The sequence below is a fragment of the Leuresthes tenuis genome, unplaced genomic scaffold (assembly GCF_036924035.1).
Source record: "Leuresthes tenuis unplaced genomic scaffold, fLeuTen1.0.hap1 SCAF_16, whole genome shotgun sequence".
Lineage (NCBI taxonomy): Eukaryota > Metazoa > Chordata > Actinopteri > Atheriniformes > Atherinopsidae > Leuresthes > Leuresthes tenuis.
The window spans coordinates 8,833,900-8,861,059 of record NW_027325370.1 but is presented as its reverse complement, the minus strand read 5'-3'; the positions used below and the strand labels follow the sequence as shown (position 1 = coordinate 8,861,059).

General features: G+C 39.6%; 1 protein-coding gene across 1 annotated transcript; it reads right to left on the bottom strand.

Moving 5' to 3' along the window:
• Window positions 1–1,579: 1,579 nt before the first annotated feature.
• Window positions 1,580–25,264, bottom strand: slc6a17 (solute carrier family 6 member 17). The gene is made up of 12 exons (XM_072367566.1): window positions 24,948–25,264; window positions 19,890–20,321; window positions 15,584–15,741; window positions 14,003–14,129; window positions 12,385–12,566; window positions 11,518–11,628; window positions 9,638–9,879; window positions 9,345–9,537; window positions 8,838–9,030; window positions 8,596–8,755; window positions 7,441–7,603; window positions 1,580–7,172 (listed from the first exon to the last, which is right to left on the bottom strand). Exons 2-12 carry the CDS (start codon window positions 20,188–20,190, stop codon window positions 6,810–6,812), a joined length of 2,193 nt encoding a protein of 730 aa, XP_072223667.1. The 5' UTR covers window positions 20,191–20,321; window positions 24,948–25,264; the 3' UTR covers window positions 1,580–6,809.
• Window positions 25,265–27,160: the final 1,896 nt, after the last annotated feature.

Below are 27,160 nucleotides of genomic sequence, written 5' to 3'. Positions count from 1 at the left end.
GTAACAGAGGAAGAGTTGCAAGTTCTGCATCAAATTTAAATTCTTTACTGCCCAAGAGCTGTCTCCAGTATTAAAATGCAATGCTAATAATCACTCTCGTTTTATGTCATTTTGTATCTTAGCTGTTGAAGGTGGTCTCTTTGTGGGAGATGGTAGTGGTCAAGGTCTTGTACTTATTACTCTGCTTTTCCTCAGCTTCTATAGGTCTCTGTGGTCTGTTAGCTCTTTGTTTGTTACGGGCAGCACCAGCTACTAGACCAGGGATGTCCAAAGTTGGTCTCAAGGGCAGCTGTCTTGCAGGTTTTAGATGTTCCCCTGCTTCAACACATCTGCTTCAGGTGAAATGGATCTCTTCAGGTTTTAGACTCAGGTTTGCTGAAGCAGGGAAACATTTAAAACCTGCAGGACAGCGGCCCTCGAGGACTGGATGTGGACATCCCTGTACTAGACATTAGTAGTGGCTCTTAAAATGCAATCTGTCCCCACTGTATATGGGTTCTGTAGTGCTTGCTGCATGGTACTTAGGTGAAAATTGCAAATATCAGTGATGGGATTTTTTATGTTTGAAAAAATCTTTCATGAAAATATCCCCTTTAAAGCTCTGTAAAAGTGAATAAGCTGTATGAATATATTGTCAGGTCCATCCTCTAAACAGACTTCATACAGGACTATCTAGCTTCTGCTTTGGAAGCAGACAGCAGCTAAAAAAGCCATGTGATAATATGACTGATGCATCTTCGCCCACTCAAAACCAGCACGCCGGGAAAATGCCACTCCAAGTGTGAAAAATGTTCTGCAACAAAATCTTTTCTTGGATTAGGTGGCTGGGTAGTGGGAAAATAGGAAGTAGCTCCTTGGCTGCATTTGCTGTTATGAGATAAACATCTGTATGATGGGAATACAGACTGTATTCCCATCATACCTTCTCTATATTTGCAATATCAAGTCACTGCTGCCCATTTCTGCATCTCGTGTCTTACACTGCAGTGGGAAATGGTTTGTTTACAGGATATGGAGCTGAAAGACGGCCTTCTTCTTGGCTGCTCTAGTCAATCTATACGGGAAGTGTGACGCAACCTTAGAGACAAACAGCTTGACATTTACACATGAAATCTTTGTCCAAAACCGGCATAGCCTCAACAACAGTGTTGAATGTCCAGCTTTATGTGGATTCAAAGTGCATGCTCCAGCATGGCCTGCAGGAATGAAGTGGCATTTTATCAGAACAGCTATTAGCAGACAATGGCTTGGTTGGCCAATCTGCACATGTTTGAAACCACTGTGGCTATCCATTTCCTACCAGGCTGGAAATGAGCCCAGCAATTCAATCGATTTAGTTGTGAGCAGAAGATGAGTAAAATATGTTGGAGCTGTGGAGTTGGTCTGGGATCATGAAGAAAAAATGTATTATTTGGTTACTGAATGCTAATAGAGCAATCATTTTATTATAAAAGGTAAATTGATTGGCAGATATGATGCTGACCAAATGTCAGTTTTTCAGGATTCAATCAACGTGTACGTCAACGAAGAAGGAAATCCAATTGTTTATTTAACCTTTATTAAACCAGGAAAGGGGCTCTTGAGATTGAAAATCTTATTCATGATAGTGTCCTGGCCAAGGAAGGCACCAGCTCTATGAACTCTTTTTACACAACAGTGAACCCATAATTTACCTACAGCAAAACATATAAAACATTTGAACAGCATGAATAAACTACAGATACAACGACAAACATATACATCAAAGTTAAAGGACATAACAATATAAAAAAAGCTCATCAGCCTTCTTCAGCCAGATTGGGACAATTATGGTGAGCCTAAACATTAGCTGCCAGATGTTTCCGAATTTATGATGATTTCTTTGAATTTGTTTAAAGCTTGTTTTATTTTTTGGCCCAAACAATTTAACTTAAACACTTAATGAGTTTAACCACCTGTAAGTCATGAACAAACACTAACAAAAGCAATAAGCAATTTAACACACAAACACATTCCCAATGATACATAACCATAGTGGTGGGCAGCCTCAGGTAAAGCTCTTGGGCAGCAGCCATGGGTTTAGCCTTGTTCAGGTAGGGCACTGCAGCAGTGAATGATATAGGAACATGTCAGCACGGATCATCCTCTGCCTCAGACCAAATTTTTTGCTTCCTTGACCTATATACTTCCTTGATAACTGGTCAGAAAAATAAAGCAGATACCTTTTCATCCAAGTCATGGCTTATAAACGTTTCAAAAGCAGAAATAATATTACATCACATCTACTGCTCATCCTTGCTTAAATGTATTCCACAAACAGCACTGTGTAAGTATTTCTCCTGACACTGATTCCACGCATGATTCTTGCAATCATGGCCGTTATACAGCCCTTCCACAAGGGTTTTGTTAGTTAAACAAATGTATAATTATTTATACTCAACTACATGTCAAGGTAATGAGGTTCAGCCATGATTATATGTCCCATTTAAAAAGAATGACCCTTTATTAGATTTAATTTTAATTATTAGATTATTTTGATTATTATTTTCATTGAATATTATAATGATACTTTAGATTTAATTATTGATTGTTAAAATAATTTCTGTAACATTATAATTTCCCTTTGGGATAAACAAAGTATTTTTTTTATTTAATTTAATTGTCAATTAATTTTGTGATATGAAAAGTTCTCCCACAGTCATGATATTGCTAACCTACAGCATAACAAGGCTGTAATCTTGTTTTTCTTGATTTTCACAAAACACAATAGCTCAATTTAAATTTGTAGAGGCCAAATTGAATTATATTTGGGACTGAAGTCTGTAGTGAGAGTTTCAAACCTTATGTGTAAAGTCAGAATGAAAATGGACAAAACACTTGGAACTGCCAAATAAATCAGAATAAATGAGACATACGACATTGTCAGTTTAATAAAAGTGGTTATTTTAATCTTTTTCTCTCTATTGTGTTTGTACAATGCATCACTCTATTCAAAGTTTCTGCCTTATTGTTATGATCAAACCTTTCTTCCTGATTGTGTTGCCAGTTTTGTGCTGGAAGCCATCACAGTTCCAGTGAGAAACACAGAGAAGAGATTGCTTATACATTAGTGGTCCCAGTCCACTGCAACAACATTGGATTTCATGTACTGGTTTAGATCAGCAGCACACAACACTGAGAGAGGAGAAAAACACACAACGAAACACCAAAAATCTACAAGTACTATACTTTATAGACACACACATACACACAAATACATACACTCACACACACACACACAGGCACTCACCTATTTTATTGAGAATAACCACACACAAACACCAGAAACCAACAGACACCAAAACGACAGTACTGACGGTACAAAAATCAAAAAATATCTGAAAATATACAATTATTATTTACAGCTCAGGTATACACCCTGTCACTCTCACTATAGATACCCAGTGTGAATTTATCAGAATGTACATTAATATGTACAGATTAAGTACATTGCCGTAAATACTATAAATATAACTATCGTTGGTCACATAAAGACTATTTGCACAGTTAAATAAATTCACCGTTACTCTACTTTTGTCAAGTTTATCTCAGTGATTCAACTGAGATCACCTCTAGAAGTTGCTTGCAACACAGCTAACACATGGACAGGACAAAGAGACCCTGGAGTTGAAGTCTTTATTTTCTATCATTTCCATTAATACCAAATACAAACTGTTTTATACTGCCTGGGAAGAGATTATTCTTTTTTAAACAGGGCTCAGAAGTGTTGGAAGGCATGATTAACATGCTTCAGTTATCATATCCAAAAGAAAATTAGTGATTGTGCTCTTGTCAGTATTTGCTCAAGTTTGTCAGGGAAAGTCTGTGGCTAAAAAGTATTATTTTCTTTAAGTTGGCAGTGCAGTTAAGTGTGCGTCTTTACCTTCAAGTTACCTCCTGTAGGCTGCAGACTTTAAAGCTTAACTACCATGAATAGTTTGCTCACACTGACTTGGGAAATTCATTGTTTACTAAAAGATAAAAACTCTGTCTTGGTCAAGGTTCTGTGCTTTACTGTAATGTGCTGTAACTCCAAACCAAAGCTTCAGTTTTTATGCAGGAGGTTGCCTTTATTTTAGGTTATGTGTTATCTGTATTCAGTAACGCATGCATGCATTTTCACGAATATCTGCAAGCTTTTGCATGCTAAATTTTACCCATTCATGATGCTAATCTACACAATGAAGACTCAAAAGAACATTTCCAGGCTGATTTTTAATATGTGCGACTATTTGAAATAGAAACCAAGAAGATAATTTAGTTTTTTTTGTGTGTTTTTGTGTTTATAGTGTCATATTCCTCAGCTTCCTGTAAAACCCTAATATTATCAATATCTCAAATGTCTTTGAAAACATAAAAAACAGCAACAGCACATAAATTAATGGGGAAATAAATGATTTGGAGGGTTTCTTGTAGAACTATTTAGGTTTCAGTCATTGTAGGAGCTGTTATGCGATAACTAACCTGAAACAGGAGCCATATAATAAATTACAAGACCATATTCTGCCTCAACATTCAGCAGGTATTGCCCTGCACCCACAATATGTAAAATAAAACTTAATGGACAAAGATGTAGCTGAGGGGTGTAAATCATCAGAGGAGAGAGAACTGCGGAAAATTCCACATATCGATACCAGATGGTGATTGTCTTAACTGAAAACATTTAGTATGCATCGACAGACATCAAACAACGAAAATGAATAAAAGAAACTAGAAGTATTTGTGCTGCGATACGTTTATGTCTTGTGCCATTCATGGACATTCATTATTCGTTACGTAAATATATGTATTCTCCACAATTCTTTTGTTTTAATTTGTGCTTCACGAACAACTCCAGGGTCTTTATCTACTTAAAGTGCTCAAGTGAATGAAACAAAAACATTGGTCCAAACAATCTATGTAATAGTCTCACACAAAAATAGAAATAAAATGATACAAGCGTAAGGCAAACAGACAACACAGATGCTGTTCAGGCACCAAACACTGTGACTTAACACTAAGTTTGTTCAGTCTCCAGTACTGGTGCTGTCTCAGGGAGGGGCCACAGGATCAGGAGTGTGTCACTGGTTCCTCTGCTGGCCAGCAGAGACACTCAGTGGTCAAAACCATGTATCGCCACTTTTTCCAAACGTCAATATCACGGTATATTTCCACATTATACCCCCAAACACACACAATACAAGATTATAGATGAAAATGGAAAAAAAAGTTGTTGTTTTTTCACACTTTGGGTCACAAAAAGACATTAAAGTATATTTTGTAGTGCTGATGAAGGTCTTCTACAAAGTGGTCACAATTTGAGGAATGCATTACTATTAAACCTTGACATCATCCTGTTTGAGATAGAGCATGATTGATCCACAGTGCTGAATGGCGGTGAACCACTTATTCAGTGCACTGTAGCAACATCAGTGAGTGTTTTTTGTAGGGCATCAACAGCCGTGCAGGTGGAGCAGACAAAGCAAGGTGTCCGCTCTCCTGCTCCTCCTCCACATCAGAAGAGAATCTGTTTCTATGGTGCGTTGCTACAGCTTCCCCTGGGTAACACAGCTCTATTTTTAAACAGGCAAGGTCACCAGGAGCTCTTATTCAGCAACAGACAACCCAATGACATGCACATCTGCATGGACAAGACAAACTCATGTTTCCTTCTCTGTCTGCCTCTCTATCACTGATACAGACAAGTGCGAAGCTGCCCACTGATCACAGACGAGCCACTCTGCTTATTTCTGCTTGTGTGTCACATCTGCTTCCCTTCTAAGGCATTCATTAAAACCCCTGATTAAAGCGATTGATTAAAATGGAAAAGCTTCGCCTTGGTCTGCTGCAACTGGAACAGCGCAGACAACAATGTGGCAATTACTCCAGAGTCTTTCCTGTTGATGAAAAATGTTTAAAAGAAAAGCGCTGCTCTGTGTTAAGGCTCAGAGATGCTCTAACAATGGCAGGCGACTGTGCTTCTGTGTTTGTGGAATGATGAGGAACAAAGCTGCCAACTGTTTTCCACAACTGCTCAATTTATGTTGATGTCTCAAACTATTGCACGATATATATGTACATTATTCTACATTAGTGGGACAATAGAGATAGAAGGAGATCCACAGTTTTGTAAGAACCCTACTGTGAGCGGCTGTTATTGCTGATGCATCATAGGCACAATAAACTTAAAGACAGAATGTGCTGGTAACACTATCGGAATCACTTACTACATACTGTTATGGATGCTTTTGTAACCGTTTTGATTTTCTTTTGAGAAATACAGATATGAGTGAGTGTTTTTTTTCTGAGTCTCCTTCCATTCTTTTCCCTCAATTAACAATCGTCTCAAATTAAACCAGAAGAAGCACAAACTGGTTAACATACGGAATTATGATTGCAAAACAATGCCAAAAAGAATTTAAATTAGCATTACGCACTCCTTAACCTCAGCCAGAGCTTATATTCTAAGCCCACACTGGACCTTTCTATGCTCCATTTATCTCTTTGTTCTCATCTCTGTCCCTCTGTATCTGCCCATGTTGAAAGGTTGTTACATTCCCATGATCCCTTCCTCACAGCCAGAATTTACTGGCTGTCACCAGCACAGACTCTATGACAGGCAAGAAGGAAGGAACCACAGGTAAAGGAGCTTTGGAGCAGAAAAGGGGGGGTGGAGGGATTTAGCTCTGGGGTTAACGTGTGCTGAATGCTGTAAGTGAATTTTACCTCCCTCTTGACTTTCCTCTGTCACCCCGCCCCACCTTCAAGCTGGGTGGAGGTTATATGGACGGAGCATCAATGAACTTAACTCATCATAGCTCAGACTCGGGGGAACCAATGTTCTGGTAGCCCGTCTTGGTGCTGGTGCCGTAGTTGGTGTTGGTCATCTCTTGGGTGCCGCCGGGCCCCAGGTAGGCACGGTGGGCAGGCATGGGGGAGGGAGCCTCACTGGGGTTCTTGCTAAGGATGAAGCGCTGCTCATCCTGCTCCTCCAGGTTAGATATGTCCTTCATCATACCTTTACGGTAGGAGACGGACAGCTTGTTGGAGCCGTCTGAAATCAAGTTGAAGTGGCGGACGATGAAAACGATGGGTAAAGGCAGCATGGCAACCACAATGAGGGAGTAGGCCATAGCTAAAGCCCAGGGAGGGTAGCTGTGGAAACGCTCTGAACCCTTTAAAAGGACAAAGTGCAGAAATAACAGAATGGCAAAAAACAGAAGTAGGAAAAAGTGAGAAGAGGTAAGCAAAGACATGGAGTTAAACTGCAAGCAGGTTTGAACAAGCATTTTCATAAACAACTATTTACGAGAAGACGTTAAAAGAAGAGATAAGGGAACAACTAAGAAAGTCTAGTAATGGTTTCACCCCTTTTTTAAACTTCTTCCTAACTCTTTCCTCTGGTCTGCATCACACTAAGGCACATTGCAAATAGAAACTGACCTCTGCCTCCACCCAGGCATTGTATCCTGCAGGACTGACAGCCATCTCAATGACTGTGGCAACAATGAGCACCATCAGGACAGCAGGTGACACATATCTCCACATGTAGTAATAGAAGGAATATGGTCTGAAACCAAGCATGTCCTCCAGGTCCTGCATGAACCTGTGCAAAACAAAAAAAAAGAAAGTTGTTCGTTACTGTTTAGAACAAAGAAGGTTGTGCTAGTCAGTTTGATATATAACAGGACAACAAATAAAAGACCAAATCTGCTAATGCTTTGCACCTGTTGCAAAGCCTCTTTTGGCCCTCATTTGTTACTGCCGATATTTACAGAGGGCAGTGCTAATAGAGCCTCTGAAAGCAGTGGATGCAGTCATCTTTGCACGTGGCCCTGATACAGTGCGAAAAATGGGGAGGAGAGTATTTAAATTAATCACATACACTTATTTAATGAACTATGGACTCTGGACAATTATTGCAGAAAAAACATCTCTTAAGTTTTGCACTTCACATGGTTGTAGTTTCTGCCCTGGAGACACACAGGTTTAGCACAAAACAGGCCGGAAGTAAGGAAGGCAGATTCTCCATTCATGAAAGGTTTATTTGTAATGCCAGAAGATGTTATCAGAACGACTGCAATGCTGAATTATTCTTAAAAGTATTCTCCAGCTTGAAGGATTTCTGCATGCAGATTTATAATGACATAGCTTCACAATCTGGAATAACAGTCATTTACAGATATAGATACAGGGGTAACAGGAGGCTGATAGTTTTGAATGGAAACATAAAGTCTTCTGACACATGTAAAGGTAGGAGCTTATCTCTCAAAGTCTCAAAAAACGTAACTTAACTACCAAATGAAGGGAACAACTCTACTATGTGACCAAAATGAGTAACCTTTGACTCCAGAGTTTTGGATAAGAGATGTGTTGGCAAATTCACAAACTTTGTGAATCTCCCTACTATTAAGCAATATTGAGCTGAGTGAATAAAAACTTCTTTACAAAAAAAGTTATTGAGCCTGTTAGTAAAATTCAGAACTCTGCTCCAGATCTACCACATGCTACATTCATAGCAGATTAGCTGCCACCTTCAGTGAATGTACCATACTGTATCACAGATCCCCAATAAACATACACAGGCAATTAATTTACCTCTTAGTGCCATAGATCCAGGCCACAGAAATGTTCTCCAGGATCACCACCACAGTGAGAGGCAAACCAGCGGAGTAGTCATCAAACATGGTGACAAAATAATTCCCTGAACGCTGCACAAAAAGCAACCCTAAAAAGAAGGCTATGATACAGCAAACCACTAAGGGAGAGAAGAAGAAGCATCCAGTTAAAATCTGTTTTTTTTACCGGAGCATGACCTGATAACTAGAACCAGGACTTACCACACAGGATCTCCTTACGGATCTTGAAAGCATCCAGAATGGGCGTGGTGATACCAGTCATGGTGCCGATCATGCTTCCCAGGCCCAAGTTGATCAGCATGAAGAAGAACATGACGGACCAGCAGGGACTGGCAGGGAAATGGGTCATGGCCTCTGTGAAGGCGATAAACGCGAGACCGGTGCCTTGCACTGCCTGAAAGATGAAAAAAGGAGGTGGAGATAAGTCACTGATGGCCCATGCTAACTAATGAGCGGCCTGGAAATTAATGATCTTGTGTGGAAAGATCCTCTATCTGGAGGTTCATAAATTATGGAGCAGCCATAAAGATATACTTTGGGTCAGACAGTAGATAACACTAAAACAAGAAAGTCCCCAAAGTAATGGGCTAAAACTATTAAAGGTACGAAATGCATATGAATAATTCCCTGATATCTGAACACATTTTTCAAGGTATACAAATCCATTATTATATTCTTGTCTCAGTCTTTGAGGTCTATCCCACTGACCTTGTTGAGTTCGTCCTCCAGCACACAGGCGTCCAGGCCCAGCTGGTCAAAGCTATCCTCCTTCACTGTCTTTATGACTCCGTACATTTCTGCGTAGTCCAGAGCAGACAAGTGGGAGAAGTTGATGTGATGTGGGATGAGCTCTTTGCTCAGCACGTCTGTGTTGAGGTAACCCAGAATCTTCTCTGCATTCCTGGACAATCAGAGATGTGAAGAAGAGAGACACGATAGTGAGAATAATATGTTAAAAAGAGGCTGATCAGGTTGCATTAGATATAGTAGGACATACTCACTCTACAACACACTTCTCGTTCATGACATTGGCTTTGAACCCCAGTACAGCAAACACCACTAAAGTGGCCAAGATGGAGGTGACAAAGTTGATAATAGAAACCAGCGCTGCATCAAAGTGGCAGTTGTTGTCTCGCTTATTGTAGCTGGAGAAAGCAATGACACCTCCAAAGCCCAGACCGAGAGCGAAAAAGACCTGCGTGGCTGCTTCTCTCCACACCTGCGGCTCCAACATCTTTTCCAGCTGGAAAATATGAAAGATTGGTGAAAAAAAATCTTCTGATAAACCCCCTCAACAATAATATTTAATATAAGTTGTTTTTCATTCCTCTTCAAGACAATGAAGACAAGAAAAACAGACAGTACATCACCATGAGAGAAATATTGAAGCTGATTATATCAATTTATTTATGCAGCACTGCTGTGAAAATGTCCCAACTCTTAATCTACTGATTTTTGTTCTTTTCCTTATGTACATGGCCACTCACACTAAGTTTTGTGAAACTGTTGCAAAAGGAGCGTTATTCAGGAGATCAATTCTTATTATTATTTGATTAGGAATGTCACCATTGTTTCCAGTTACAGCTTCTCTATCAGTCACTTCTGGTTAGGTTTAAGGACCTAAACCACCTACTTGGACATAGGGTTAGGATAATACATTTCCCATAACTTAAGCACTAATGAAGTGCTATTAACTTCCAAATATTTATGTATTACCTGTAAAAACAGAAACTAGGGAGGCCCAAAGCAATTAATTGCACACAAAATTAGTATACAACCCTAAGAACAGAATAAGTAACTAAATCTAGGATATCATTAAGAGTACCTGCAAAAAAAGACTTAAGGCCAGATACTGCTCAATAGATTTAGTTATTATTAAACACATGTAAAAACATTCATATACAAACACTGAAATAGGAGTTCATGGGGACTTTAAAGACACCCTGGTTTGGGTAAAAAAAACACATGATGGCTTGCTACAAAACATCCAGGGAATGACGGAAATATCTGCAAATGACATGAACTATGGAGCAGGCATTAAAGTAACCTCCTACCGAAATGTGCTATTTTGAAAAACTACCGTATGAAAAAAAAAAAGAAGCACACGATTTGTCCATCTGCACATAACTATTTCCCATTTTAACACGAGGTACGTTGTGTCTTCCACTACCTGCTTCAAACAACACTGTTAGTCTGGTTTTATGTCTAACATGAGGAATATTTCATTTTGAACATTTATACATTTGTAGGAGAGAAAGAGACACATTTTCTGCTGTTGTAAAATGAGCTTGACCACAGTTCATGAACTGAAACTGAATCCCTTCCCCTGTTTGAAAGTTTACAACAGTGATTGACCAATGACAAAATAATTCCTACAGCACAATCATGTGTCATAATAATGTTCTCTTTTTGTGTTTGTTGTGCCATTATTCTGTCTCCATTTGTGAGGACATATTTTCACCACAAGAGGGAGACATAATCCACAATGTTGATCTCAATGACGTTATTCTTGTGAGTGGATCTTTGCCAAAGTAAGGTACCTTCTTTTTTTGGGAGATAAAGGAGTTGTGGTCATGTAGCCATCCAGATGGCCACAAACGTTACAATTGAGGGGTTGGGTGACCAGTACTCCTTGCTCCCTAAAAGAAAATAGTCATCTTGCAAATGGAGGGGTGGGGCTAAATATTAGTGCCAAGGAAAGCATTCGGGAATGGGTAAAAGTGTCACTGTGTCACGTGTCAGTTATACTGTAAGAGGGAGTGTGCTTATCATAACTATCTATTCTGAAAATGTGGCCAAATCCCAATGAGCCAGCCGAGACGTTGCATTTTAGTGTATCTCCTTCCTTTCTCCTTTCACACTTGTGAGAATCACCTCTCACCTTTGGGGTGAACATGTGAGCGATGCCGTCCACCGCTCCCTTCAGCAGCAAACCTCTCACCAGGAAACAGAAAAGCACCACATAAGGGAAGAGAGAGCTGAAGTACATCACCTATGAGAGGGAGACAAAGTGGAGTGCGTTTCATAGTGTTGCCATGGCTACGCTTTCTAAGACCTCACACATGGAGGGAGAAGCGTAATCAAACACACATCCACACTTGTACATACTGGATCAGTCCCAACACACTGCTTTGTGTTTGCTCGACAACTAATCAGTGAAGTCTTACCAAATGCAGAGAGGAGTCTTGAAGGCAAAAACCTTTCTACAGCAGATATGGGAATTTTTGCATTGCTGACTATGATATCTGGATCACTAACTTTAGTGTTTAAATAACTGTGTCAGACCTTGGCAATCAGCTCTGTGTTATGAATTGTCCTGTTAAGATTGTGGGCTGGATGTTGTGCTGTGGTGTGCTGCATGACTCACTCTCTGGATCGAGATTACAGGATGTTGTTGTAGTTGTTGCCAAAGTGAGAATTTTCCATTTAATCCTGAACCAGTTATGTCTTGGTTCAGTTTAAGCTTATTAATGCTGCATGTCCCTCTCTTCCATAATACAGCTGGGATCCCAAAATAGACTGATGCTGATGACAGGCTAAGCATTTTATCTTTGTGTAAAAGGAAGGTCAATAGACCCAGCACTGATAGGAGTTAATCAGTGGTTAAAAAAAACAAAAATGGAAAACTTTTGTCAAAAGGATAAATTGTCTTTATATTGACTCTTTGTTGTGTAGACCAAAATGCAAAGACTTCACAGCTATAGATTAAAGGCTTAGCTCCAACAGTGAAGCAACAAGCACCCAGTACCTTCCCAGAGGACTGGATGCCCTTGATGACTGCCAGGCAGACCAGGATCCAAGCCACCAGCAGTGACAGGGTCATCTTCCAGTTCAGGCCGCCGGTGTCATCGATGGTGCTGGTGATGTTAAGAGTCTGGCGGTACCAGAAGTAGGTGGTGGCTGAGCTCTTCTCACACTCTGGCTCCACAACTACAGCAGCAACAAGGCAAAGGAAGAAAACTGTGGATGGTAGTCTGACACTGAAGTCAGCACAAAAACATGTAATTTGATGACTGAAAACCAAAATTCTGACCTTCTGTCAGAGAATTGTGTTAGCTAACAGACAATGATGGAATGTCAGCATAAAAATATAAAACAATAAAAAACAATGAAATACCAAAATATAAAAATGATTACCACTATTAATTGGCCATGCATTTATATAGAACAAGTAAGTGTTACGTTGAGAATACAGCACATCTGTGAATTTTTCAGTATGTTGTAAATATAATAAAATATGTTTTACAACCATTACTGAAGTCTACAGAGGTTCAAAGTCCAGTGCCTGAATTTTTTTGCTAGAACTGCTTAATAAATATAATTAAATATAATATAAATATAATTAATCTTGTACATGTACAGTGGTTAACTATATACTCGTACCTTGTCTAGACTGATGTGTAAAGGCAAATGTTTGCATACAAAATTCAGATTGTGTCTCCTTCTGAATGTGCTAACTCTCATTCCTGAAAATCCTTCCTAATAATTCCATTTTTATATGAGAAGAGTTGGAATATTCTCACATCATGGAACGTTTTCCCACTTCTCATTATCATTAATTGACTTGCAATTGACTATGAAAATGACTTATTAATCAAGGCGCCTGGTAGACTAATGATTGAAGCACATCTGGACATCCACTAACACCCAGGCCATTCATGTCTTGACTACATGTCTTAAAATTCTTTATTTAACATTTTTGAACAACTGTTCAACTGCAGATGAAAAACAAAAGCAAAAAATACTCATTTTGAAGATAACAGGAACTTGTACTGATATTAATTATTTGCTGTTCTTTTGTGGAGATTGTTAAAGTGTGTGTCAATCAAAAACCTAATCAAACATATACATCGTGAAGTACAAAAGGACAGTAATTTAAAGTAGGCTAAAATGAGTTTTCACTTTTCAACCTTATAAAAAGCTAACTGGATTTTCCGCAGCATGAATTCAAATGAGAAACATATTCGACAGTTCTGCCCTGTCATGTTAATGAAAGCTGATGCCTTTACTGGGCCAGAATCTGCATGTGCTCATGCCACAAGCTACCAGCTGCCAGCCATTCGAGGTAGTGACAGTCAGCTGGGTGATACCATCCGACAAGCTCTCCACCAGAGCTGTCCTGTATGATGAGGTTCAGGGCTGGTCCAGCCACTGAAAAAGCACAAACACTTCTCTGATAGCCTGCAGAGACACTGCTGTTTGACCACAAAGCTTCAAGCACCATCCTGCACGGTGTAAAAATCTGCAGTCTTTTTTAATCTTCTTAATATTCAGACTAAGTGAGCAGCATTTATAGGGAGACTTTGCCATACATTAACATTCGGCTGTACATGGTCTGCTGTTGGTGTATTGAGTTGATGACTCACTGGCTTGGGTTCCATTTTTCCGGATGGGGCACTCAGCCCAAGGCAGTGGATACTGAAAAGACTGGAAGAAATAGAAGATGCTCCAGCCAATAATCACATTATAATAGAGGCCCACAAAGCCACAAACCTGAGGAGAAATGAGAGAGAACAACAATGCTTAGTAATTACACAAATGCAACATAGGGGGAAAAGAGCATGCAGCTTGGAGAGGTGAACGCCTCCTCTTGAGTCAGGGCACAGGCACTGAGCACACAGCTTAAGACCGAGTGTGGATGAATTATTGAGTCGTTTGCTCTCAGCAGCCAGGGCTGTGGTCCTTAAAGAGGAAATATTTATAGCTGCTGAATCTCTTTCTGCTACATCCAAGCTGCCACATGCCTCAATGCCCGCGTTCAGGACTCTCCATCCCCTGCTTTACATTAAATTGATTAAATCAGTGTGGGGATGACTGGCACATAAAGACTGACACGATAGACCACTGGCTGAGCAACTCAGCTGCTGACTGACTGTGTTTTAAGCTGGTGATGTTGATGGGATGTCAACATGAAGGATCACTACTCCAGTTGATGATGGGGACAGACAGATCAACGTTAGTCTTTGCATGTTGCTAGCTTTGTAGCTACAAAAGGAGGTAATAAGAGCAGGCGGAGAGTTCAGTGGAGTAAAATATACAACACATTTGATTAATTGGAATATTGAACATCTGATCAGAAAAGAAAGAGAACCACTAGATGTTAGTAGGTGTCAGATAAAGTAGCTTTTCTCCTTCAGGTAAGCAATGAAATGTTTGTGGTTATTCAAGTTAATTTAACAAGAAATTAGAGTAAAAAGATAATTTATTTTCAAATGACAAGAGCTGTCATCTTCAAGTCGCGTTATTTGCACATTTCTTCATGCTGTGATGTAAAGAGATGTACTCTACTTAAGCTTAGAGGTGTTATGATGTGATGATTAGAAGTAACAGTATACAAGTCAGTAGTACTTTTATCTAAAAAAGTGTTAATCTGTTCTACCCTGTAGATCAGACTGCGGTCTGATATATCTACATATGAACAATTAAATGGATGGTCATGATATTTCACGATATATTCAGAATCTTAAGACGATTCTGATTGTCTGCATATGAACTTGAACGATGCTCTGACTTTCCTCCTGATGCCACTATGAAGGGGACATTTGTGGCATTTGAAATGTTTCAAAACTGCATGGATTGCCATAAAAGTTGTTATCTGTATTCATGTTCCTGAGAGGATGAATTTGACCAACTTTTCTCGTTGCTTTGCTTTTCTTGTACCATCTTGTCTCTTTTTATTTTCCTTTACATTGTGGTTCAGGACCTAAAACTCACTACCACTAGTATTCTCAACAGTCTCACTTGTACTTGGTACAGATTAGCAAAAATAGTTCCACTGAAATATGTTACATGTTTGCAAAGCGATGAAAGCTTTTCGTTCTTAAAGTACACACTACAGAACCACTGACAGCTGTAGACTGAAAGCAGGAGCCATTAATTAAGACATAGGTAATAACATGTAAACCCAATGTGATTAAGTCATATTTTAAAGTGTGATTGACACTTACCATCAGGCTGGAAACCCCAATGCCCCCCAGCTGTGGGTAGACGTAGTTCCACACCCCGATGCTGCCACGCCTGATCCTTTGACCCACTGCCAGCTCCAGAAAAAACAAGGGGATCCCAATGAGGAGGAGGAGAATAGAGTAAGGCACCAGGTAGGCACCTGTGATGGCAAAGGAACAAAAACAAGAAAAATTACTGCAACACATTCATGCACTTTTGTTCTTTAACGGCCTTTGTTTGTGGGGAAGTACAAAAGCTCATTGTGAAGCAGCAGAAGGAACATTCAGTCTATCAGGCTCTATTTTTAGAAACTGTTATTTTCTCTGATTGACACTCTTTTCCTCGATCTTACTTTTCACTTTTTTTTTTCCGTAGTTTGAACTTCCTCTCATCATTTTATCTGAAATGACCATCTCTATTTTTTTCACAGAAGGGACGAGGGGAGAACAGAAGGCAGTCACTGGCAACAAGTAACATCCAGACCTGCTTACGTCAAAATATGAGTGGGCGCCATGGTGACAGAACCATTCAAAGCCAAGCGTTTATACTGAGAAACAGTGACAGTACAGAGAGAGGGGCCTGTTTCCAGACTTAAAACGAATGAGTCTCAATTGACTAGTAAAGAATTCTGATAAAATCCCCAGCGACTAATAGAGGTAGCAGCACACAAAAGAAAACAATGGCAGGATCACGCTACATTGCTTCTATGTTGAGGCTAATTTTCATTGTCAATTCTGAATAGTAGATGCAAATAATGAACGCAAATAACATTTGTTAGATAGGAGATAATATGTTAAGGTACCTGCTTTTCTTAATGTTTTACATGACAAATGTTGTACTTCTGACCTACTAGAGGAGAATCCATTTGTGAAAAAGGCTATCAAGAGTCATCCACTTCTAAACAGGTTACCATGTAGTACAGAGGAGGGTGAATTAATTCTCAATTTTGATGACATCATTATCTTTCTATTTTCTTTTTTTTTATTGTTTTATATTCATTCTTTTAAACCTCAGAAAAACACATTGAGATTATGTACATCCATAAATTCCTGCATAATTGGAATGAAACAGAACTGCTTAAAAAGTAAAAACGTTGAAATCAGTGAATAGCATGAAGCCCATTGGAACACACAGCATTCATGATATGACTGTGAAGATACCACATAAGGACCGATACAATCTTAAACCTCATAATCAGTGGTATGGATGTTAGGACTAGCATAATGATGCTTTTGATAGTCCTCAGTAAAAGAACTATAACGCGATTCAAGTTTCATGAATATAATTTCATATCAAATATAATTTTGGTTTGACATTTTGCCATGTCTGCTCGAAGGGAGCAAATGTATAAATGGATGTGAATGGTAGCACTGATTTACCCACTTCATTTACCCATTTCAAAGAAAATATGTAACTAAAGTTGTTCTCACACTGGTTTACAATAAGCACAAAACAAATAAATGCTATAGTGCTACAGTTAAACTGAGCATTATTAAATCAAAACTATTTTCAAGCAGTCATCTGATTGTATATTCTAGATAATTAGATTCACTGCTGAGGGTTGCGAAGGGCAAATTCCAAAAGATTTCTGGCTATAATCTTTGACTGAGAAAGTGCTAACATCTCTTGTAAAATACTGCAGCATTAGGATTTTTTTTCATTTGATGAACTTCCTCTGATCAGTGTGCTGTGTCCTAGGAAATTATTCCATAATGAGGTTGTGATTAGATCTCTGTCATTGCTGAAGTCTATAGAGACAGAGTGCTGTTAGAGGAAGGGAAAACAATTCATAGCTCTGCAATGAATTTGTAAGCTAGTTAGCTATTTAGCATATTGTACTGCCAGGAGGATAAGTTCTAAGTTCTAAGTCTGCAACAAGTACCACTCCAGCAACTAATAGTCCCCTAAAAACTCATCTGTGTCCCTCAATATTATTCATTAAAAGTTTTTGCCACACACACTTAAAATGGGTATGACTACACTGCTTTTTTTTCAAATCTCATTCATTGAATGGAGGTTCTACGAAGATGCTAATCTGATCCTACTGGGGTAATTAAGGTATATATATTTGAAACAGAGAGCAATTTTTACTAAAAGGAAGATAAATTACACCGTTGTATGCAACCATAAGATTGGTAGTGTATTCACTTTCTATGGCTTTCAGCAATATCAACAGTAATGGATAACATGAGTCGATAGATTGACAATTTTATTAGCTGGTAATGTGATGCTGCATGTCCCCTGCCTTCCTCCCAACAAGAGAAACATAGAACAACTTCTCCACTAAGCTGGTGTCTGCTTCTCATAATTAGCCACACACAGTTCTTTACAGTGCATGCAAATTTGCTGTAAAGTCCCACCCAGCAAATTATCAGTATTTGTTCATCTAATCTTCTACATGGAACATATGAGCTGCCTGACCTCGCCTCTCGGAGAGTATAGGTGGTGCTCTGCAGACTTCAGCAGAAATCTCCTTCCAAAGGGCTGATGGCTCATTTCACTCATGATATGTCTTGTAACATATTAAAAACACCTTGACATGTTAATAAAGTTAAAAACTGAATGCTTATCACAGTGGGACTTTATAACGAAGCATTTTTACATCATGCAACTCTGGCTTTAATGGGATGTGTATGAATCACAAAGCAATCTGGAAACATCAATACGTTTTTCAAGTGTGTTAGCAAATTAAAGTAACTTGCTAAAGCATAGCTAAACAACGCAGGAGCTGACATTATCCTCCGACATGTGACATCTGAAATGCAATGTTCTTGGCTTGCAGCAGTAATTTTGTTAATGTTTTAGCCTCTGGCTTGTTATGCAGACTAATTTCTTCTACAGCAGATTTTAGGAGTGTGGCGCATTGTGCTCGGTCTCTGTAGGAGTGATTAACAAGCCACTCGTATTACATGCACTTTTGATCCTGTTCTGTTACTTTGTTGGCCTTTCTTATTTTCCAAAGCAGTGTTGCTGTTCACTAACTTGTTCTAATCAGATATGTTTTTTTACGTTTATATGTTTATCTTTAATTTATATGTAATAAGCATTAAGTAACATGTGTACAATGATGTATCCAAAACCTGTTTGTCTTGACCAGAAAAGTTAGCACTTAGTATCCCAGCTACGGTCACATTTAATGTGAATTAACTGACCTTTCTGGCTGGCTAATGGTCCCCTCTGGCAACAAGTAAAAAAGATGGCAATGGCCAAATGCTAGACACAAGGTTTTAAAATGTTATACAAGCCAATCCCTGCCATGCTTGTTTGTGTGCTCATCTGACTTGTTTAATCATTTCATCAAATATTGTTGTATTTTCCGATCGCTCATTTACTTTACTTTGTTCCTAGCAATAAAAAGATATTCTTCACTCTATCTTTATTTAGTATCTCCACTGTGTTCATAAGACTAAACTGATCACAGTCTGTAAAATTTTGAAGAGGTCAAAACGTATACTTTAGGTTTAAATGAACATCCTTGAGTTACATCATACTCACTATTTTTAAATCTTTGTGAAACATCAGAAAATGCTTTTTCAAAACATATACTTGATTGTTGGGAGTATGACTCAACTCTGAAAGGTTTCCAACATCGAATTCGAATTCCAGAGCCTGGATTGTTTTGCTATAACTCCGTAATAAAGATAATTAAAGATAATCTTGTACATGTACAGTTGGTAACTATATACCTTGTCTAGACTGATGTGTGAAGATATATGTTTGCATAAAACAATTAGATTTCACCAGGAGACACAAAAATATGATAGAAATTAACAAATGAATTGAGTAAAATAGTCATTGAAAAGCTGGTGATTATGTGGCTGAAGTACTGTATGTAAGTCATTTGTCTTTGTAATAAAAGACAGCAAAGTAAACATTAACTTGCCTAGAGACATGCAAGATATTACATGTCATATCTTGACAAAGAGTGTCCAAGCAATTGGAGAAACAAGAGCTTAATTAGCTGAAACTCTTAATACTATGATGCAATTTTACACCATACAAAATGTGAGCATATTCAATTATGCTGAGATATTTCAAATAAAATCTGAGTAAATATTTTTCAGGCACGATTAAACAAAGGGATGAAATTAAAATCATAAATAAATGCATAAACATAATCACGTTTATAGCCATGACTCAACACAACATTTCTAGTTAACATTACTCAGCACCCGGGGGGGGGACATCGTTCACAGAGTGTGGCCCAATTAGCAAGTGACAGCTGAACAGGGGAAGTGTATCTACACTTGTTCAGACAGACACTGAGCTACTGAAATAAACCAGCCATGTAAACACTCATCCTCCTACCTCCACCGTTCTTCTGGCATAGGTAGGGGAACCTCCAGACGTTACCGAGACCAACAGAAAAGCCCACTTGGGCCAGGATGTACTCCAACTTGTTGTTCCACGCTGGCCGACCGTCTTCAGCATCTGGATCGGGGGAAGGTAGCAGGGCCTTTACCGGGGCAGTAGATCCAGGACTGAGACCCATACTCATCTGACTGCTCTTATAGTCCATGGGGTGCTCCAGGGACAGCAGGTCAGCCACTGACTCAGTGACTGGCTCATTGCTGTGCTCCCTCTGAGTCACCTTGGTGTTCTTTGGCATGGCTGCTGTGATACAGGAGCTCCTTCAGAGAGGAGCTGGATGGGGTCAAGAAGAGGAGAGCCAATGATGGGAGAGCAATCAGTTGGAAGCTGAGATGGTGCCGGGGAGAAATGCTTGTGCTTTTCTTCAATCTGTGAAGAGAAATGGACAAGACCTATTGGTGGCTAGAAAAAAAGATCTAGGTGTATTAAAATCAGTTTGTAGTTATTACAACAAGACCTCTCATATGAAAACCAGAGTCTGTGCTTCCCCTCATCACTAAATTTGGCATTCCTTCAACCAGAACATAAGTCATTTCAGTCACCAGGAAATTATTTTACATTTCCAGAAACAACAAGTACGTACAATGCCTGTTTTTCTGTATGTATAGGTAGGTATCTAATGTTTTTTAAACGTAGGCACACATTGTCTACGATATGTGCCATATATGCCAATTTTACATTTCTTTTTTACTTTTGGGACACATGCAGAAAGAGCCTTGGGGTTACACACTTTTACACTTTTACACCTTTTATAATAAACAAACCAGTCTCACTGAGGAGCCCAGTCTCATGGCAAAAAATAAATAATTATGTCCCAAAATGTTGTGTATGTGATGAAGACCAAATGTGTAGCACATCCCTCTATTTTGTCTATCGTCCAGGTGTGGATTTTCTTTCTTTCTTTTTTTTAAATAGAAAAAACTGTGTCTGTGGACACTAATCAATATATTCATTTGCATGACTATTTCACATTTTGCTTTGACACTGGGGATGCTTTGAGAGGTAGGCTGAGGTGGAAGAGGGTCTAACACATACACTTAAAAACGGGCATGTTTGATAGATGCTGAAAACTGTCCTCATCTTGTTATACCTCTGATAAATGTTGAAAAACATGTGGTAAGTCCTATCACAGCCATTTTTCCCTTTCTAAAATGTGTTTTCTTTGGTTCGCACATAATCCAAAGCCACATGGTTTGATATAGAAGAAAAAATATCTAGTTAAGTGTTAGAAATAAAATGCCCAGTCAGAGTTAGACAGAAGTACATGGCTTGGCATTAAATATAAAGAAAAGAAAATAAAGAAGGAAGACACAACATGCATTTAAAACATTAAATATCTGTTAATGGACTCTTTACACTTCACTTTGCATGTTTTTCCTGTTTTCAGAAAAGAAAAACTGCAACATATCTTCCGCAAAATGGGCAGAAATTACAAAAAATTTCAGTCAGACAGACGACAACGATCCAGATAGAGGTGTAAAAGTCTGAAAGAAGTTAAGGATGCGATTCTGGCCTTGACGGTGGGTCAATATATCATTTAATAAAATCTCCTATGAAAACACCTAAAATTATCTCGTAGCAGCAACTGAAGTGTGAATATCTGTAGGATTTCAAATTGGGAAATTATTATTAGAAATGTGGTGGTTAGAACAGTTGCCTCACAGCAAGAGGGTTCCAGGTTCAATTCCTGGCTGGGGCCTTTGTGTGTGGAGTTTGCATGTTCTGCCTGTGTATGTATGGGTTCTCTCTGTGTACTCTGGCCTCCTCCCACCCCACAAAAACTAGGTTAGGTTAATTGGTGATGTGAAATCGTCTCTAGGTGTGCCCAGCCACTGGGAAGCATGAGCCAGTGTATTTATAGTGCTGGTCCCGAGCCTGCATAAATGGGGAGGGTTACGTCAGGAAGGACATCTGGCGTAAAACATGTGCCAAATCAATGATGTGAGATCTACTAGCTGTAGCGACCCCCTGATAACGGGAGAGGCCGAAAGAAGAAGATATTTGTATTTCACTCAGATTAGTTCATTCATTAAGAAAGAAACGTATCAATTTGTAATGAATACCAGTTTTGGCACTACACCATAAGGTGATCAGGAGGCAGACTTTTTACAAGTGACTTAAATCATTTTGTTTTATTCAGTTTGCTTCCGCTGGAGCATTTCTAAACATTAGACACAAAAAGCAGAGCTTAAGAGCCGAATGGTATTTCTCTCATACACTTCATTACAATAAATGAGACTCACAGATTGAGTTATAATCCATTTACAGCGTCTATTTACAGAGTCTATTATAGTCATGTGAGTAGCATGAACAGCAGTGAGCAGTCTGTCTGTGTGACTGCTGCTCTTGAGAGAATGCAACAATTAAACTCAAGCCTCAAAGTACAGACTTCAACATGAGCTTCCATATCTTGTCTCCAGGTTGTTCTTACATTTTGGTTGCAGTGATGAGACGGCATTATGCCTCTGTGGTCTTCAGTTTACTGGCTTTTTTTTATAGAAAGAGAACCTGCATGTGAACTGATATGTTAGCTTTTCAGTGGCAGAAGTACAGCCTGTTATGTCGAAAGCAGTGGAGCTCACACTACAAGCTTAAGAGCTACTGTGTTAGAAATAAAACGACATTCTTCTGCATACGTGAGGATTTAAGATTCATTAACTGATAACACTGGTACTCCACTGATTTAGCATGGCACAGCTGAAATATGTTTCATCTTCCTTTTTGTTGTGTGGCTCCCACTTTAACCACAACACAGCTCAATGACTGAGAGTTTAGTTAGAGACTCAGCTATTTTACTATTTTTAATAATGTTTTCCACAAATGTAGTGACTTAAAGGAATTCTAACAACATAAAGAATTTGCTCACTGAAACAGCACCTCTGCTCCTTCTTGTTGTTTGCTTCAGTGGTCAGCTTCTGCTATAAAACAGAGGGAAACCCAGTGGACAGCTGGGTCCTAATTTAGTTCAAGCAAAATGAAAATTTGTAGCCTCAAGCATGAAGACCCTCAAAGACTGGTGTTTGAAAATTACATGGAAAAATTGTGAGAAAGTAAGCTTTTCCTGTGCATGAACTAATTAACGAAAGGTCATCTGAACACAGGCTGACACAGACAATCCTGCTTAAATGCCAAAAGAACTCCTTGTTCAGCTATGTGGGATGTGTGAGACCTGACTTTTCACTCTGGCAGCTCAAGGGCAGAGAACAGAAGTCAGGTGTTTGATCTGAAGACAAGGCCAGAAATTTGAAAACAGATGCAGCCTGACTGGGATCAGAGCTGGGATTTGTATTCAGTGACTTCTTAAGAACTGCTCCATGCCTTCTGACCCTAACACCCATCAAAAGGTGGAAGAAATAGCACGCACATCAAATTCCTCAGCAGTCACGACACACGGCAGCAGGAAGCTGAATACTCTACACAGATCCTAGAACTGCAATAACCTTTCCAACAGCAGTCTACAACTACACACTTCTGAGTCATCGCCAAAACACCCTGTACATGAGGTGTAAAACAATGATGTGTATGTTTGCAAACAAATATGCTTTTCTGTTGGTTCTTTTGGCTGAGATGCAGTTTGGGGGATTTAGAGCTTTAGGGTAAAACTTTGGAAGAATGATCGCAATCTTTTAGCCCCACTTTTCAAATTAATTAAATATATGGTAAACAAACTGAATCTGACTGATGGTGGCCTATGAGAGGAAAAAAGACAGATAAGTTTCTCGCTGATGCCTCCTAATCCTGTGCAGTGAAAGTTTTCAGAGATGTAGCAGTAGGCCAGCAACCTTCACAGAGTTTCACGGTATGTGCTGACACAGATGGTGCATGACAGAGACAGCAGGACATCAGATTCAGTCTAAAAACTGCTACTGGTCATGGCTCAGTAGTCAATTACCATCTGAAGGTAATGGTGGGAATTAGCTCTTATTTTTTCAGGATACTATGAGCAAGTGTATGAGAAAAAATAAAACAAACTGAAACACTATTGGTGGAGACACACAACATCCATGCAAACAAAACTGAACTGTAGGTGGTTGTTTATTATTTGACCCAAGGGGTCAAAGGACGTGTAGTGCTGCCTCATCAGAGGCAGAAGTCATCCTGGAACCATAACCCCAACTCTCCACAGACATGTTGTGACGTAAGCAGCACAGGTTGTGCACAAAGCTTCACTCCACTTTCATCTAGTGTGGTTGCTAAGCAATAGGCTCTTCCTGCAAAATTGAAATCCCATCCTTGCAGCATTGATGGTTGCCTATCTCACCTCTCACCATTTCACATGGACAGATCTGATATTCCCTGAAGGATGGCTGCAAATAACAGGGAGCTGCTGTGACAGAGATGAGGGGGAAAACAGAGTGTGGCAAAGCTGCAGGTGATGGTCTGTTGTTGTATCAATTACACTGTCAGTCAGGAAACCATCACACACTGTCTTCCATATATCTTAGATTGAGATATCTCCAGACAGAACATGGAATCATTGTAAATGCTGACAGATGTACACAGTAGAAATTGTGTTTCCTCCTTTTGACTTGATCTGATCCTGAATGTTGAGAACCTGCCTCGCCGTTCATCCATCAGTCACACCAGTGCTAGAGTAGCCTACTAACTCCCTATGTGGGTACAACCTCTGATGCCTGGTCAAGGTCAAAGCAAACACCTAACAGCAATACAGATATGTAAACTGTATCAATACAAGTCAGCAGATGATCAGCCAGCCTCTGCTCTGCTCTATTTGAGACAAAATTGGCCACACATGCCGCGATAGTGTCAAACTCAGAAGATTAATGAGCGACGGTCGCCGTCAACGCTGCGGCGAAATAACCATTTGTCAGGTGATGAACTGAAAGCTATCGCTCTTCATCTGGTGATTTCAAGTCGCTTTCACTCACAGGCGCGCCTCTCGACAATGCGGAACTATTTTTTATTCTCGGAGAAACATATATCTGAACCGATCAAATGCTGAAAATGGTTGCATAAATGTTGACGAATCCTTACCTCTTATGCACTGCGCGGAGCGGGTTACAAAGCCTCAGAGAAACAGCATAAATCCTACGTGAATGAACAAAATCTTCATTCAGGCACAGTCTCCGCATGCAGCATCTCTACGCGCAAAGAGATGCGAAATCACGGAGAGCTTCCAGTCACATAGGACGCATGGTGCGTGAAGTCTGACGCAGGAGCTCAACGCCTGCCATAAGTCTGGTTGGTAAAGTGACACTAAGTTGTGCACGTGCACTCTTTATCGACACCGTTTGAGTCTCATTAAAAAACTTGCTCACACACCTTGTTTCCACGTGGTTATTGCTGCGTTGTGGGATAAAAACATTACTATGGTAAGTCACGACGAAGTCTGACGCAAGTTTGAGTCATCAGGTCGTGAGCACGTCAGTTTAATCCCCCTTAAAAAAAAAAAAACAAGCATCTGCAATGTTCACAGGATATTAACATAATCAACCAGGTGCATCATTATTATCAAATTATTATTATCAATATTGCTATCATTATCATCTAACACAGTGTAGGCTTTCATATAGTCACTAAAACAAATGTGAAATGATGGTACTATTTAATGGTCGTTTTTCAAGCGTAGATGATTTGTACCATAGTCGACTATTTATTGTGCCCTTCGCTCTGCACATACTGCACATTTTTCTTCTGCCTCAGTGGGTGGCATTTTTATTCCCTGGAAATTGTCTGACATGACAGCAATGACCTGCTTTGTTGTATTTCATTGGGCGTGTTTGTCCAGATGATGACAAGGACGTGGATCATTATAAAAAGCAACAGTATCACTGCAAACCATGGAGGGTGAAATTAGTTTCATAGGGACACAGATGATGTATGAGGGGTTGTATAATTTAGATAGAAAATGTGTCTCTGATGTGATCTGCTGAAGAATACCTGCAGGAGTGACAGTTTGCTTTCCCACCCATCTTCTTGACTATCACAAGCCCACTGTGTCATATGAGTGTCAGATTTTCACCATCAAGATACAGATTCTCAACTGCACCCCATTCTAATGTTTGATTAGTTACTAACATTGCTGTATGTGCTAACCCAGGTTTTTATCCCTGCATGCATCACAAGACACCTCCCTGCACATACCCTCCCTGCACACACGCAGCACTGCATACATGTATGCACAGTATGCACAGTATGCTTCCTGTCTCCTTCAATTCACTCATGTGACTCACTTTCCAAGGGCTGGCTGCTGGGATCAGTTTCCATGGCAACCGCTGATCATATGATGGTTACTCACCCTGTGAGCATTCTTCTGTCTTTATTTTTTGACCCATCCCCCGCCCCCCCTCCCATCTCCACCACCTATACTAGCTTTCTCCTGTACAGCTGTGAATGAGACATGGAAGAATAGCACAACATCCCTCCACCTTACAAAACTTATCAAACTTCTGATTATCCTGGCTGCCTTGTGTGACTCATAAACACGCTTGTTATCACACCTTTAAATTATGCAGCAGAAAACACAATGTCCCCTGCCTCCTGCTTTAGCCAGAATTCTGGCAAGGTATAACTCACCTTAAAGCTTCATGGATAACCATAAGTCTTCTCAGAGTGACGGCACTGAATCACTGAGCCAGACCCTTCTATTTAATTTCTGATAAATAGTGCCACAGTATAAACTTTTTCTCATAGTGCACCGAGGCTTTCCATCATCACAGCGCTCATTTGAATGTGCTGACCTTCAGCCAAGTGAATTCTTTTTTATTTCTGTCTGCATGGAAGAGAGGATAGTTAAGGGAAAAGCTGTGGTGAGGCCCTTTGGATGCAGTCATAATATTTCACAGGCTGTTAAAGTGGAGCACAGAGTGAAAGGGTAATGAGCCACCATGAGGCTGTGATTTATTGAGCATTTTAAGACCATTTATAAAGGCTTAGTTGCGTGGAGCTGCACTTCTAAATACCCTGTGAATAGAGACTTATCTGAAACATGAGACAGTGCAGTGCAGTATCACGCATATACCACACGAGTTTCTATGTAAAATTCTCCTATCAGATCTTTGTTTTATATAAAAATTTGGACTTCACAGGTGAGATAAAACCAGTTTCCACATCCATGGTAGTCAGTGTAATGTAATGCTTTTCTTCATTTTGAATGGAGGACATGTGTGTACATTAGATAGTACTGTGAGAGCTTACACTCACCATCTGTGGTGCACCAGCCCTAACCTCAATTCTCAGGAAAGCCA